The 15,366-nt window shown below is 41.6% G+C and overlaps 1 protein-coding gene across 14 annotated transcripts in view; it reads left to right on the forward strand.

Annotated features, from left to right (window-relative positions):
- Positions 1 to 15,366, forward strand: part of MLIP (muscular LMNA interacting protein) — a 306,379-nt gene that overhangs the window by 161,375 nt on the left and 129,638 nt on the right. For 9 of the 14 annotated variants that reach the window (XM_018039224.1, XM_013973910.2, XM_013973911.2 and 6 more), the window contains one exon: positions 12,756 to 14,234. The exons of 1 other annotated variant lie outside the window; for it this stretch is intronic. In XM_018039224.1, coding sequence (XP_017894713.1) covers positions 12,756 to 14,234 — 1,479 coding nt within the window. Of the gene's footprint in view, positions 1 to 12,680; positions 14,235 to 15,366 lie in introns of all 14 variants that reach the window. 4 more of the 14 variants (XM_005696194.3, XM_013973909.2, XM_018039223.1 and 1 more) reach the window with 1 other exon arrangement.

The following is a 15,366-nucleotide window of genomic DNA, read 5'->3' on the forward strand; positions in this document are numbered from 1 at the left end:
AGAGATGAGACATCTGATGTTGAATTTGAGATGCCTGATGGTACAGCATGATGCTGTCTAGAAAGAGGCTGGGAATACTAACATGAATCTGGACATGGAAGAAAGATGGGAGACTGGAGGTATTTGCCGCATAAGCCGAAGCTATGAGAATGGAATTGTTTAGTCATGGAAAGAATGCTGCCCTGGAAGACACGGGGTACAAGATAGGACACAGTAAAGTATCCAGAACTTGTGAAAGATGAGAAGCAAAGAAGGAGGCTGAGAGGGAACTGCAAAAGTTGGAGAGGGGGGTTTCATGCAGGGAAAGCGAAAGAGGCTTTCATCAAAAAAATTATAAACAGGGCCAAGATAGCAAAATATACAGACATGGATTAATCAGTAATTTTAAGGTATCTCACTAATGTTTTCTTTATTAAGCTCAAGTGAGTCTGGTATCAATTACATCCATTTGGGAGCACGGAATACCAATCTGTGAAAGAACATTCTGGCAGCATGGCATGTTTTCAGCACGAACATGGGATTATCACACAGGAAACACATGGTTCTCTCCCTTTGATGTCAGGAGACCGCCTGAAGCAGGCAGCTTTCCTCGCCAACTCTGTACTTTTGTGTTTTCTAGCTGCTTGCCAGATTTTCTTACTGTGCAGCAGCAAGTAATTCTGCCAACTGGGACAGTCAGGTTAATATTTGCTCCTGATTGATTTAGAGCAGATTAGAAGCTAAGAGATCAAGAGGGCAAGATCAAAGGGAAGGGAAAGATCAGAATGCCTTTTGCTGATAGAACTGGAGGTGAAGCCCCTGGGGCCCCTGTGGGAAGGTGTGGCCCCTGCAAGGAAAGGAGGGGCTTTCTCTTCTTTGATTACTAGTAAAACTAGAAGATTTGTGGGGATGGAGGCAGGCATGTGGGGGTCTGACCTGGCCACTGTCTCAGTCTGGAAGATGGGACCCCTTCTGCTGCCCCAGGTGCAAGCCTAGAGCCTCGTCCCAGTCACCTGCTTGGACACACACCTCCTCTGGGAGTGGGGATGAGGTTGCCCAGCATCTGACCAGCTCTTCTCTGAAGGGCTGCCTGCTGCCTTCTATTCAAATATTATTCTAGAACATGGTTTATGAAAAAACTTGTAACACAATGGAAAATATTATAAATGTAATGCAAGTCAAATAAAATACAGAACAAAGCCAAATAAAGTAGGGCCCTCCAAGTCCAATAAATATAGACATTTATAGGAATAGACAATTCCTATATATGTAGGAAGTCATTGGATAACCTTGATGGGAACAGTGTGAGTGGGGTGATGGGCAGACATCAAGCTGAAGAGTGGATAAGTGGAGAGGAAAGGGGGGGTCATGCTTTGGAGAGATAGTATGAAAAAGCGAAAATGAGACAGGCAACTTATAGTCATGCCCATCTGGGTAGTGACTTGAAATCGTAAACGTTAGTGTCCTCCTTTGAAGAATGGAGTGATTCTATCCATTTTCCTTGTGAGGATTGAATGCGATCATCTGTGTAGGCTAGAATAGTTCCCAGCCCATGGTACATTCTCAGGAATGACTCACTGTATTTAACAAAGTTAGAAATGGCAGTGTGTTCGGGGGCATAGCGTAAGGAATATGGGTGGAGGGAAATTTTTTAGAAATTGGTTCAAACACAGTTTGGATGTCAGAATTTAAGAAAGGACATGAAGTGTAAGATCAGAAGAACTAATGGTGGTCAAATAGAGGAGGTTCTTATAACAAATTCTGGGAAATTTGGACATTGGCACACATATTATTGTAATTAAGAGACTGGATTTTAGGGGTCTGTGGAAAAGAGAGTCTGGAAAATCATTTGCACAGGCATTATATATAGAAACCTTTCTTACAGTCCGAGGCCTTTATTTTACACTGAAATACCCTGTTCGTACTGGCACATTATGTCAGCATGGCCTTTCTATGTCTCTCTTACCCCAGTAGATTTCTGAGCCATGTGAAGACAAAAAAATCTGCTCACCTTCTTACCCCTATCACCTAACCCCTATGCCTGGGACGCTATAGGTGCTTAGAAAGTGTCTGATGAATGAATGAATGATCCTCCTTTTCCCATGACCCTGATCTCTGGCCTTCCTAAACCCACTGGACATTTATTTCTTCATTCCTGCAAGAAGGTAACATGCCAGGCATTAGACACTAGGGAAGTAAACTTAAAAAACAAAACAAAACAAAACAAAACATAGTACCTGCCTTCAAGGGGCTTGGAAAACAGGTGCAACCTGAAAATGATGACAATGAAAGGTGATATATTCAAGGGAGAGGGACACATCTTGAGGCAGGAGGCCTAGATTGGCCTGGACTAGCGGGAAGGGTTCACATTCGTCTGCGTTGAAACGTGAAAGATGAGCCAAAGTATTCTTGGCCGACCACCATTCCAGGCAGTGGAGACAGCCAGGGAAGTACTGACATGCAAGGAGAGGGTAGAAATAGAAGGCGCTAAGAGCTCATCAAATATCCTAGGAAATACACTAGGAGAGTGATGAAATACAGGCCACAGATAAACAGTTTTAAAAAAGAGGACAAGATTGGAAGCCAGATTCTGCAGAGAAATCAGAAGAGATAAGGGATTCAAGTGACTGTGGAGCTTAAGGAAAAAAAAAAACCATTGTAAACATTGCTGATGGCAGATTCTGTGGAAGCATGGGGTAAAAGCTGTTAAGAATCAGGGGGAAAGTATTACGTTTCTATTGTTGCATAACAGATTATCATAAATTTAGTGGCTTAAAAAAAACACCTATTTATTTTCTCCAGATTTTTGTAGATCTGAGGTCTGGGCACAGCTGAGCTGGGTCTTACAAGTTTGAAACCAAGACGTCAAGTTCATCTCATCTTTCAAGCTTTTCTAGGGAAGGGTCTGCCTCCAAACTCCCCTGTGTTGTTGGCAGAATTAGTTCCCTTGAGGATGTAGAATTCATGGCAGCTTGCTTCATAAAGCTGGCAATAGAGAGAGTTTATTACTTTGATTGCTAGCACTTGGAACCTCTTTTAAAGGGCCCACTTGATTAGTATTACCAAGTCCAAGCTCATACTACTTGCAATATGTCAGGTCAATAAATTGAGAGAAGAGTTATTGGGACATGAACTAGCAACTTTATTCAGAAAGGTCATGGTGGAGAGTTCTGACAAAATGTGGTCCACTTTAGAAAGGAATGGCAAACCATTTCATATTATTGCCTTGAGAACCCCATGAACAGTATGAAAGGCAAAAAGATATGACACTGAAAGATGAACTCCCCAGGTCGGTAGGTGCCCAGTATGCTACTGGAGGAGAGGGGAGAAACAACTCCAGCAAGAATGAAGAGACGGAGCCAAAGTGAAAACAACGCCCGGTTGTGGATGTGACTGGTGATAGAAGTGAAGTCTGATGCTGTAAAGAGCAATATTGCATAAGAACCAGAAATGTTAGGTCCATGAATCAAGGTAAATTGGAAGTGGTCAAACAGGAGATGGCAAGAGTGAATATCAACATTTTAGGTATCAGTGAACTAAAATGGATTGGGATGGATGAATTTAATTCAGATGACCATTATATCTACTACTACAGGCAAGAATCCCTTAGAAGAAATGGAGTAGCTCTCATAGTCAACAAAAGAGCCTGAAATGCAGTACTTGGGTGCAATCTCAAAAACAGCAGAATGATCTGTGTTCATTTCCAAGGCAAACCATTCAATATCACAGTAATCCAAGGCTATGCCCTGACCAGTAATGCTGAAGAAGCTGAAGTTGAACAGTTCTATGAAGACCTACACGACCTTCTAGAACTAACATCAAAAAAACAAACAAAAAAAATGTCCTTTTCATCATAGGGAACTGGAATACAAAAGTAGGAAGTCAAGAGATACCAGGTGTAACAGGCAAGTTTGGCCTTGGAGTACAAAATGAAGCAGGGCAAAGGCTAACAGAGTTTTGCCAGGAGAATGCACTGCTCATACAAATGCAGAGGTCATAGCAAACACCTCTTCCAACAACACAAGATATGACTCTGCACATGGACAGCACCAGACAGTCAACACCCAAATCAGATTGATTATGTTCTTTGCAGCCAAAGATGGAAAAGCTCTATACAGTCAGCAAAAACAAGACTGGGAGCTGACTGTGGCTCAGATAATGAACTCTTTATTGCCAAATCCAGACTTAAATTGAGGAAAGTTCAGGTATGACCTAAATCAAACCCCCTACAATTATACAGTGGAAGTGACAAATAGATTCAAGGGATTAGATATGATGGAGTGCCTGAAGAGCGATGAATGGAGGCTCATAACACTGTGAGTGAAACCATCCCCAAGAGGAAGAAATACAAAGAAGGCAAAATGGCTGTCTGAGGAAGCCGTGCAAACAGCTGAGAAAACAGGAGAAATGAAAAGCAAAGGAGAAAAAGAAAGATATCCATCTCAGTGAAGAGTTCCAAAAACAGCAAGGAGAGATAAGAAAGCCCTCCTCAGTGACTGATGCAAAGAAAGAGAGGAAAACAGTAGAATAGGAGAGACTAGAGACCTCTTCAAGAGAATTAGAGATAACAAGGGGACATTTCAGGCAAAGATGGGCACAATAAAGGACAGAAATGGTATGGGCTGAACAGAAGCAGAAGATATTAAGAAGAGGTGGCAAGAATACACAGAAGAACTATACAAAATATATCTTCATGACCCAGATAATCACGATGGTCTGATCACTCACCTAGAGCCAGACATCCTGGAATGTGAAGTCAAGCGGGTCTTAGGAACATCACTACAAATAAAGCTAGTGGAGGTGATGGCATTCCAGTGGAGCTGTTTCAAATCCTAAAAGATGATGCTGTGAAAGTGCTACACTCAATACGCAAACAAATTTGAAAAACTTGGTAGTGGCCATAGGTCTGGAAAAGGTCAGTTTTTATTCCAATCTCAAAGAAAGGCAATGCTAAAGAATGCTCAGACTACCTCACAGTTGCACTCATGACACACGCTAGTGAAGTAATGCTCAAAATTCTCCTAGCCAGGCTTCAACAGTACTGAGTTTAACTGAGAATTTCCAGATGTTCAAGCTGGATTTAGAAAAGACAGAGGAACCAGAGATCAAATTGCCAACATCCGCTGGATCATTGAAAAAGCAAGAGTTCCAGAAAAACATCTACTTCTGCTTTATTGACTATGCCAAAGCCTTTGACTGTGTGGATCACAACAAACTGGAAAATTCTGAAAGAGATGGGAATACCAGACCACCTTTCCTGCCTGAGAAACCTATATGCCGGTCAGGAAGCAACAGTTAGCACCAGACATGAAACAATGAAATGGTTCCAAATCGGGAAGAGTACATCAAGGCTATAAATTGTCACCCTGCTTATTTAACTTATATGCAGAGCACATCATGTGAATTGCCAGACTGGACGAAGCACAAGCTGGAATCAAAATTGCCAGGAGAAATACCAATAACCTCAGATATGCAAATGACACCACCCTTATGGAAGAAAGTGAAGAGGAACTAAAGAGCCTCTTGATAAAAGTGAAAGAGCAGAGTGGAAAAGCTGGCTTAAAACTCAACATTCAAAAAGCTAAGATCATGGCATCCGGTCCCATCACTTCATGGCAAATAGATGGGGAAACAATGGACACTGTGACAGACTATTTTCTTGGTCTCCAAAATCACTGCAGGTTGTGACTGCAGCCATGAAATTAAAAGACATTTGCTTCTTGGAAGAAAAGCTAAGACCAAGCTAGACAGCATGTTACAAAGCAGAGACATTACTTTGCCAACAAATGTCCATCTAGTCAAAGTTATGGTTTTTCCAGTAGTCATGTATGGATGTGAGAGTTGGGCCATAAAGAAAGCTGAGTGCTGAAGAGTTGATGCTTTTGAACTCTGGTGTTGGAGAAGACTCTTGAGAGTCCCTTGGACTGCAAGGAGATCCAACCAGTCCATCCTAAGTGAAATAATTCCTGAATATTCTTTGGAAGGAGCAGAAGCTCCAACATTTCGACCACCTGATGCAAAGAACCGCCTCATTGGTAAAGACTCTGATGCTGAGAAATATTGAAGGCAGGCAGAGAAGGGGACTACAGAGGATGAGATGGTTGGGTGGCATCACTGACTTGGTGGATGTGCGTTTGAGCAAGCTGCAGGAGTTGGTGATGGACAGAGAATCCTGGCATGCTGTAGTCCATGGGGTCGCAAAGTGTGGAAGATGACTGAGCAACTAAACTGAACTGAACTGAGCTGACCAAAAAGATGGCAAGCCACTGTTCCAAGGAACTGTCTTCCCCAAGTTAGTATTCAGTTTTTTTTTTTTTTAATTGATACTAAAAAGGAAGGAAATGTGGTTAGTTGTTGCAAACTTCTTGGTGTTGGAATCCTTTGTTCTTGCAGCTGTCCATATAGGTCAGGCCATGATGTTCCTATAAACTGCCAACAAGATAGATGTTATTCTCTGTTCCGCCCCTTTTTATCTCTATAAGAATGGGAAAGTGTTATGCCTTTAAAGTTAAGAGCCTTGAGAATGGGCTCTCCTGTATATTTCCGGCTATTGGCAATATATTGTAGCATAAGCAATAGAATCCAAAGGGTAAAGTTAAAGAAACAGATTGCCCTATTGCATTAGGTGATGCCTACTCAGGAGTATCTCCTGTTTGATTAAGTTAAAGTCACCTGATTAGGAACTTTAAATGCATCTGTAAAATCCTTTGCCAGGTTCGATTAGCTAGAAGCAAGTCACAGTTTCCATCTATAATTAAGAGGGGATTATGAAGGCAGTGGATGAGGGCTTCTGTGGGAAGTTACTTTAGGGTTTGTTGGCCACAAGAAATAAGGAAATCAACACAAAGATACAGATTCAGATGTGACTCAGAATACAGCTCTGTGGACCTGTGAATAGGGTGTTTATGGATGCCGCAGGACTTGGTGCTTGTATGTGCACATGCTTTTATCAGTTAGCCTTTGCTGCTTGATGAACTGTGCCAAAATTGTGTTTTCAAACAGCAACCATTTATTTAGCTAAAAAAATTTATAGATCAACAGTTTGTGTTTAGCTGGGTGGTTCTACAGATCTGGGTCAGACTCAGGTGATCTTTACTGTGGTTCTTGATGTGCCTGCAGTTGGCTTCTGGGTCAGCTGCTGGCTGGTTAACTAAGATGTGGCCTTGTAGTTCTTGCAGTGAGGAATTGGGCTCGTTTACATCAAGGTGGTGCTGTCCACTCAGCAAGCACCAATCCACAAGTGCTTTTCAATTCAATATGTCTTATATTACATTTGCTAATGACCCACTGGTCAAAACAAGTCATATGGCCAGTTGAGTTAAACGGTGAGTGAAGAAAAGGACTTTGCCTTTCTTATAAAAAGAGTAGAAAAATGTGGGTATTTTTACAGTCCACTACATGATAGTCATTACTTTTTAAAGATTGTAAGTATTCTGCTTTTAGGATGAGTGAATCAGTTAAAAAAAAAAAGAAAAAGATGGATATGTAGCTTATGGAGGGCAGGGGACTGATGAAATGGTATCCCTGAGAAAACAAAAGCTGCTGGAATGCAGAGCACAGTGGGGAATTTGCATTTTGAAAAGGGAAAGTCCATTATGTTTCCATAGAATGAATGAAAGGGGTGAAAGAAAGTTCTAGAAAAATTTAATTTTCCTGGTAATCTCAATTTTCCTTAGATAAAAATAACCTAGGTCATCTATTGAATACAGTGAGGGTGGTGTTGGGAAAAGGGTTTGTGGAGAGTGTTAACTTTGTTGAAGGCTGTTGTTTAGAACAGGAGAGGAAGCTGAGGTCAAAATATAAGAAAAGGAAAAAATCCCAAACAGTCCACACCAAAGGTGCGTGGCACACAGCCCTGCTGAGATTTAAAGAGCTTACGTTTATGTTGGTGCCCATCCACCAGGGCGCGGGTGAACTAGAGACAGGGACCCCCTCTGCCTCATTCAGGAAAGGTCTTTCTCATTCTCAGTTGATACCCTTATGCAGGACAAACTCATAAATAAGTGCAGTGGCCCTGCCAATCGACAGGATTATGTTAGGTTTTTAAAAATAGTACCTTTAGGTAAACTAGATCTAGGAGCGTAAGGACAGTTGGTGGAACTGATTTAAGAATAACAACTTGCCAAGTGGATCTGCAAAAGAACAAGACAGAATGTTGACAGTGCTTGCAAAAGGTTGAGATTGAAAAAGTTATTTTAAAACCTAAAATGCAAACTAGCAGGGGTTGAGGGAGATGAGACTGGGTCATAAGAGAAGGGCTGTGTTGTGAAGGAACAATCGGTTCATGGTAGATATGGGGACGTGTTGATGACACTATGAATGTCTGTCCCTGAGAAGAGGACAGAGTAGTAGGTATGTTGGGAGACCTAGCTGTTATAATCTAAGGACTGCATCTGAGGACACGGGAGAATCAGAAGTTTCTGCCTTGCATGACTATATCGATTGAGGGGAAAGAGTACTGTTAGGTAAAAGACGACCAGGACACCAAAAGAGTGTCTAACAGGCTTTAATGGGAAAGTACTCCTGGGCGGGGTTCCCGCACCCAAACGAGGCAGGTCGAGGGAAGTCCCCACCGGGGACTGTGTTGGGGGTGGTTTTTATAGGTTCATTGCCAGGGATGGTCAGGCTAGATGGACGGGGGTTCGGATAGGTCGTCAGGCCGAGGCATCGCGGGCTGACAGGTCCTTCGAAGGGGCTGGGGTAGGGTGGCTGTAGCTGGCGAAGTGTGCTGTCATTGGTCCTCGGGGTCTGGGAGTCTTCTTCCGTTAGGGGCTTCTCCTGCCAGCGGGAGGGAGAGGAGGGGCGGCCCATCATGGCCCCTGGGGTCCGGCCTTACAAGTACAACTATATGTATGGACCAACCTTGTTCAAATCTTCGTAGCTATTCAGAACATCAGGCAGCAGATCAGACACTCTGGCTTTGAGTCTGATGTTTCAGAATCCATGGACACCCTGGGAAAAAACTGAATATACACAGAAGCAGTTAATTTTATTTGTTAATTTTTATTGAAGTATTGTTTATTTACAATGATGTGTTAATTTCTACAGTACAACCAAATGATTCAATTATACACACACACACGATGTATATATATACATTTTTTCAAGTTCTTTTCCTTTATGGTTTATCATAGGATACTGAATATAGTTCTCTGTGCTATAGAGTTGGATCCTGTTTATCCATCCTACCTGTAATAGTTTGTATCTGCTAAGCCCAGTCTCCCACTCGTCTCTCCCCCAAACCTTTCTCCTCTGGCATCCGCAAGTCTGTTTTCTATGTCTGGAGTCTGTTTCTGTTTTGAAGTTAGGTTCACGTGCGTCGTATTTTAGATTCCACATGTAAGTGATACCAGATGGTATTATCTTTCTTTTTCTGACTCTCTTTGCTTAGTATGATAATCTCTAGCTGCATCCATGCTGCTGCAGATGGTGTTATTTCATTCTTTTTTATGGTTGAGCAGTATTCCATTTTATATATGTATCATTTATCCATTCATCTGTTGAAGGACATTTAGGTTGTTTCCATATGTTGGTTATTGTGAATAGTGCTGAGAAACAGTTAATTTTAGACTTACTAAAATGACAAGGCAGCTCTATTACAGAGATTGGTTGTTCAAATAACTGATGATTTCTATTATGCAGGACCCAAGGGTGGATTTAGGATTAACATCATCCCCCTGATGAGAGCAGAACATTGCAAGCATCCTCTGTTATGCAGATTATTGTGAATGTATTCAGAGCTCAGGATAGCTTTTCTAGGAGAAAGCTTTGAAAATGATTTTGAAGGAAGTGTATGGTGAGGGGGTCTCAAGGAATCAGAAGAGAGCTGGGGATGAGAGTACGTGGTCAGCGGTGTTTTTAGAGAAGTTTTACCCCAGGGATGGGGGAGCCTGGTGGGCTGCCGTCTATGGGGTCGCACAGTCGGACACGACTGAAGCGACTTAGCAGCAGCAGCAGCAGCAGCAACAAAGGTCAGGTTAGAAAATAAATGGAGGAGAAGACAGAGAACGGGCTTGAGAGAGAAGGAATTAGGCATCAGTAACAAACCTAGAGAACAGAACAGAGGGTATTAATGGGGGAGGATGAAGGGGTTGAAATAATTTGCAGGCATCTTCAGTTCAGTTCAGTTCAGTTCACTCGCTCAGTCGTGTCCGACTCTTCGAGACCCCATGGACTGCAGCCTACCAGGCCTCCCTGTCCATCACCAACTCCTGGAGTTCACTCAGACTCACGTCCATCGAGTCAGTGATGCCATCCAGCGTCTCATCCTCTGTCGTCCCCTTCTCCTCCTGCCCCCAATCCCTCCCAGCATCAGAGTCTTTTCCAATGAGTCAACTCTTCGCATGAGGTGGCCAAAGTACTGGAGTTTCAGCTTCAGCATCATTCCCTCCCAAGAAATCCCAGGACTGGTCTTCTGTATTATCCCCTGTAAGGGGTTTATAGATGAGAGGCAAAATAAGAGTCCTCTTCTGAGTAAGCTGACTAAATTTTGACAGGTATCCATCCTTTCTTTCTGCATAAAATTATTCCTATCTTTACACCCTTTTTTTTTTAAACTGATTAGTAAGAGGAACTCAAGAAATGAATCTTTTTTGTTACAAAAGGCCTTCTCTCCTGGGAATTTTATAAGAATATGGTACCACATTTTTATTTTAGTATAAATTAGGATAATATAAAATTAGAAAAATATATTGCAAATGCTTATTAATACATTGATTAGAAAAATATAATAAAAACATTCTTAGACTCTTCAGAATCTTTCTCTTTGAACTTTTCTTAGTTCTTTAGTTTTAGAATTACTTATATTAGGTAAGACAGCACTTCATGAAATAGAATGTTTGGTAATTAGAAGCTATGGTCTTGAGGAAGTTGGAGAGAAGAGTCTTTTCTTCTGAGGAGACCCTCAAAATCACAGTCCTGTGATTTTAACAGGATAATCAGGATGAATTAGTGAGTTTGTTATATAAAATGAATTTATTTGGAAACATGGCTGAAAAGGTAACGGGATTTTTGTGGCTGTGATTAATTAAAAATTTTTTTATACCAAAAGCTATGGCATAACATAAAAAGAGACTCTACATAGTCTTGAAATTTCTTCATTCCTTCTGTGAGAAGAGATCAATCATTGGAAACAGAGAACTTTCACTTACAGCTATCTTATAAGTTGGTTTTATAAACAATGGATAAGCAGAATTGTTTCTAAGTAAAAGTTATGTGAGGAGGTTGTTAAACTTTCTATCTCAGTTTTATTGAATTCTGCTTGATTTTCAATTATCCCTGATTTTCAGATATTCTGGGTTACATGCCAAAATTACTCAAAAATTATTTATGTGGCAAGAATTCTGTGTTGCAAATTTACAAATGAATTTACATATGAAAAGAAAGGAATATTTTGGGTACATTAATTCAGAAACATATAAGTTTTGGATGAGTTGTTTGCATTTATCAGTTTTAAATATTTTTAGGACTCAAAGCTCTGATGTGAAAATCTTTGCATTCGGTCTGATGGGCACCTTTTTAACATGTTAAAAAGCAAAATCAAGAAGTATCTTTTACTGAGTTTATAAATGAAGCTCTTGCTAAGTTAACTATTATGGTTGTAAGCTTTTCTGATATATACTGCAATATATATAATATTATTACATATTATGTTTACATATATAACTTAATGAATATTTATTAATATTTTTGATAACATATTTTCTAAATTCTTTGTTTGGTACAAATATTTTCCTTTCCCTTATGGACTGATAGAGTCCATTCAATAATTTTGAAAGGAAACTGCTCTTTAAAAGATTTGGCTTTAGAATCATTTATAATTTCAGTACTTGTCTTAAAATACTGGATAACTAAAAAAAAATAGCACAAGAATACAGATCCCAGTTATTTTATGGGCTCTCCCTAACCACTTTTGGACATTATTTCTTTATTTTCATTTTATTTGATGTGGATTGGTGAATTGCATTGTTTCAGGCAGACTGCATTTGTAAAGTACTCTGCTTATCTATTCATTCCTTCCAGCATAACTCACGTCATTTGTTAACTGTTCATTCTGACAAGTAATTAGGGAAAATATTTTTCATAAGCTAAAACTCCATCCCTATTTCACCCTTGGCTTTCATTCTCAATTTATCACTATATGTTGATGTTGGGTGCTGTATCTTTTGAATTCTGGCCATTATTTTCAGGTTTACAATGTGTAGGAAAAGTCTAAGTTTTTAGAATTTTAAACAAAGTGTGTTAAACTTTTGAAATATTGTAATCATTTTTATCATATTATGGTTTATAGTCTTACAATGGAAGAAAAGCTATTTCCTTTTCCAAAGTGCATTTTGAAATTTATATTAATGATGATTTAAATCTTTTCAACCCACCCAATTCCAAAAGAAGATAACTCTTTTAGATTTTGTCAATGAATTACTTTCCAAAGGGAGACATGCAAATACCCTTTTATATCGATGTTTATTCCAGAGAATAAATGAGATCTAGTGTCTAAGAGTTCACCATTTATTTATATTTTATTTCAAATTCAAAGAAACGCCTCATTAGTAAAACTGAGTTTCTTCCATTTGGGGGGAGGTTTAAGGGCTTCCTTTTGTGTAAACGAATAGGGCTGTTTGCATAAACGCACGAGTAACAAGAATGCCTTGACAGTTTCACAAATGATGTCCTATGACCCTGTCTATTTCTCTTTCCTCTAGTTAACTTCTCCCACTACCTCTGAGCAGCTTGCCTGTAAACCACCTGCTTTCTCCTTTGTTTCTCCAACTAATCAGAAAACACCACCTGCCCCAGGCGAGCTCGCCGGCGCCTCTGTCCTGGAGGAGTTCCACTCGAGGAGGCTGGATGCCCACGGGGCCCTGGTGGAAGAAACAACCACGTACTTTCAAACTTCCGCTCACTCTGCACCCTTTTTTGCACCGAAGGGCACGTCCTCGACGTCACAGGTCCCCCAACCCGCTCAGTTATCAGGTTCTCCTTCATCCAGTCCAAGCACAGCGCAGCAAAACCCGGGGCAGACTTCTGAAGTCCTCAAGAAGACGGTCAACTCGAACGGCCTTAGTCCCAAAGAGAGTCCGAGAGCCTCTTCTTCACCAGCCTCCGGTGCTTCTCTGAAGCCGAGTGCAGCCTCCTACATCCCCGTCCGCATCGTCACGCACTCGCTCTCGCCGAGTCCCAGAGCTTTCCCCTCCCCTTTCCACGGCTCCTCTTCCACGGTCTGTAGCCAAGCGTCCTCCAGCGCGAGCCTCTCGAGGTCAGGGGTGAAACCCCCGGTGCCCTCCAGGCTTTCCGTCCTCACCGCCATCCTGAAGTCCAGCCCTTCTCACCAAAGGCCCCTCTCCCCAGCCTCCTGTCCCACCTTCTCTCTCAACTCCCTGGCTTCCTCCACGCTCACGCTTGATCAAAAAGTCAAGCAAACCCCACCCACACCTAAGAAATCCCTCTCCAGTTGCTCCCTGCGATCAGGGTCTCCAGAACAAAGGGAAAACCCAGTTTCCGACCTCAGCCAGCCATCCTTCCCCTTTCCTTCTCCCACCAAAGCTACACCCCCTCCCCAGGCATCGGCCCTTTCTCCCCCAAAACAGGGCAGTAGCAGCTTCGCTTCTGTGATTGTAGAGAAAATGCCACCCCCAACTCTGAAGAGCAGCCCAGTGACTTCCCAGCTGCAAACCGGTACCTCCAGCTCTGTGGGTCTGCCTCCCGTCCCTCCAAGCTTCTCTCCTCTGTCTTCCAAAGGCAGACAGGATGCTGACCCCAGAGGCCCGGGAAAGCCCAGGGATATCTGCTCGCATGCTTCTACATCACCTTGCTCCACATCGTCTTCTGTGTCTCCTCCCACTAACCCAAGGGCCAGGCTCTCCTCACCGGAGAGACGCTACCATCCGTCCCCAGCTCTTTCAAACCTGATAAACCGATCTAAGAGCGCACAAGCGCCAGTCTCTGGCCAAGGGCAGACTCCGTCTACTCCACCCCCAGCCCCTGTCTCCAGCTCCAGCTCTGCCTCTCTTCCCCATCTGGGGTCCTCTGCTCTCCCTCTGGCTGATCCTCCCACAAAAGCACACAGGCTCAGTCCCTCTGCCCTGCACCCAAATCTTACCCTGCCTTCAAGACTTGGAAAATTCGAAAGCTCTATATCTGACCACAGGTCATCTGTCTCAGCTCCGTCACCTCCCTTCTCTCTCACAAGAACCAAGGAGCTGAGTTCACCCTGTGCATTGCCCATGTCAGCAGGCCCTGAGAATAAGAAACCCAAGGTATTTCTTTTGCACGTTGCATGGTGCATGCTGCTTTTGAAAATAGAAGAATTTTTTTCCAGGGGAAAATCAATGATCATGATATTCATTCTGCTCCTACAAGGAGGTAGTGCAAGAGGATATAAGACTTGGTGTAGTTGAATGTGTGGATGAACTATAATCTGTTTAAAATTGTGCATGTTTCTGAAAACCTCTTTGATTTTGCAAATCCTCTTATGGTAACTTTTTATATCTATGGCCTTAAGGGCATTTTTTTTCCCAGGCATAATGAGTTATATTATTGATCCCAAAGACGGAATTTAGAGCAGTTAGATGAGATTTGGGAATATGATACATTTATGATTTATTTAATAACATGAACCGTATTATCCACCAAGATATCCTGTACTGATAGAATAGTAGATAGGATTAATGTAAAACAGAATTTTATATGTCAAGCCCCAAATGATTGCAAAGTCAATTTGAAAACTTTCTATTTCCTCTGCTGGCATTTATTTATTATTATTAATTTTTTCCCTCTCTACAATGTTGATTTCTTTATAGCTTTCCATAAACCTCAAGCTAAATCAATATGTATTTAGTTATATATTAATATATATGGGAAAATAGAATAGAAATTTCCTTTGTATGTGAAAATTACTTGCTTTATTCTAAACACTAAATACGTAATGATTATAAAATACAAAAAGAGTGGACAGGCTGGGTATAGGGAAATAGAATTAAGAGAGGAGAAATATTGACTTTTAAATGCTCCGATATAACCTGCTGAACAAGGATATGGATCAGCATCTGTTTTAATATGAGAAGGGAGACATCTGAAGGAGTTACCCACAGCATTCATGGTTCATTTGTCCTGGAAGAAGGCACCTCTGCTCTAGAATGGCACCTCTGGCAGCTTCCCAGCTGTTCCCATGTAACTTAGGATGTGGAGTTTATCTGTGGTTAGATAGATAGCTTAGAATCCAGTCATTATTATACACATGAAATAAAATTATGAAAGTGCCTGTATTTAGAAAGGGATTGGGGTTTTCGGTTCAGTGCGTTGAAATGACACCATTAGAGGATCCATGGAGACTGTGTTCAGTTCTATCACTGTCGGGGTGCTGAACTAATCATGGGACAGATGAAAGAG

The sequence above is a fragment of the Capra hircus genome, chromosome 23 (assembly GCF_001704415.2).
Source record: "Capra hircus breed San Clemente chromosome 23, ASM170441v1, whole genome shotgun sequence".
Lineage (NCBI taxonomy): Eukaryota > Metazoa > Chordata > Mammalia > Artiodactyla > Bovidae > Capra > Capra hircus.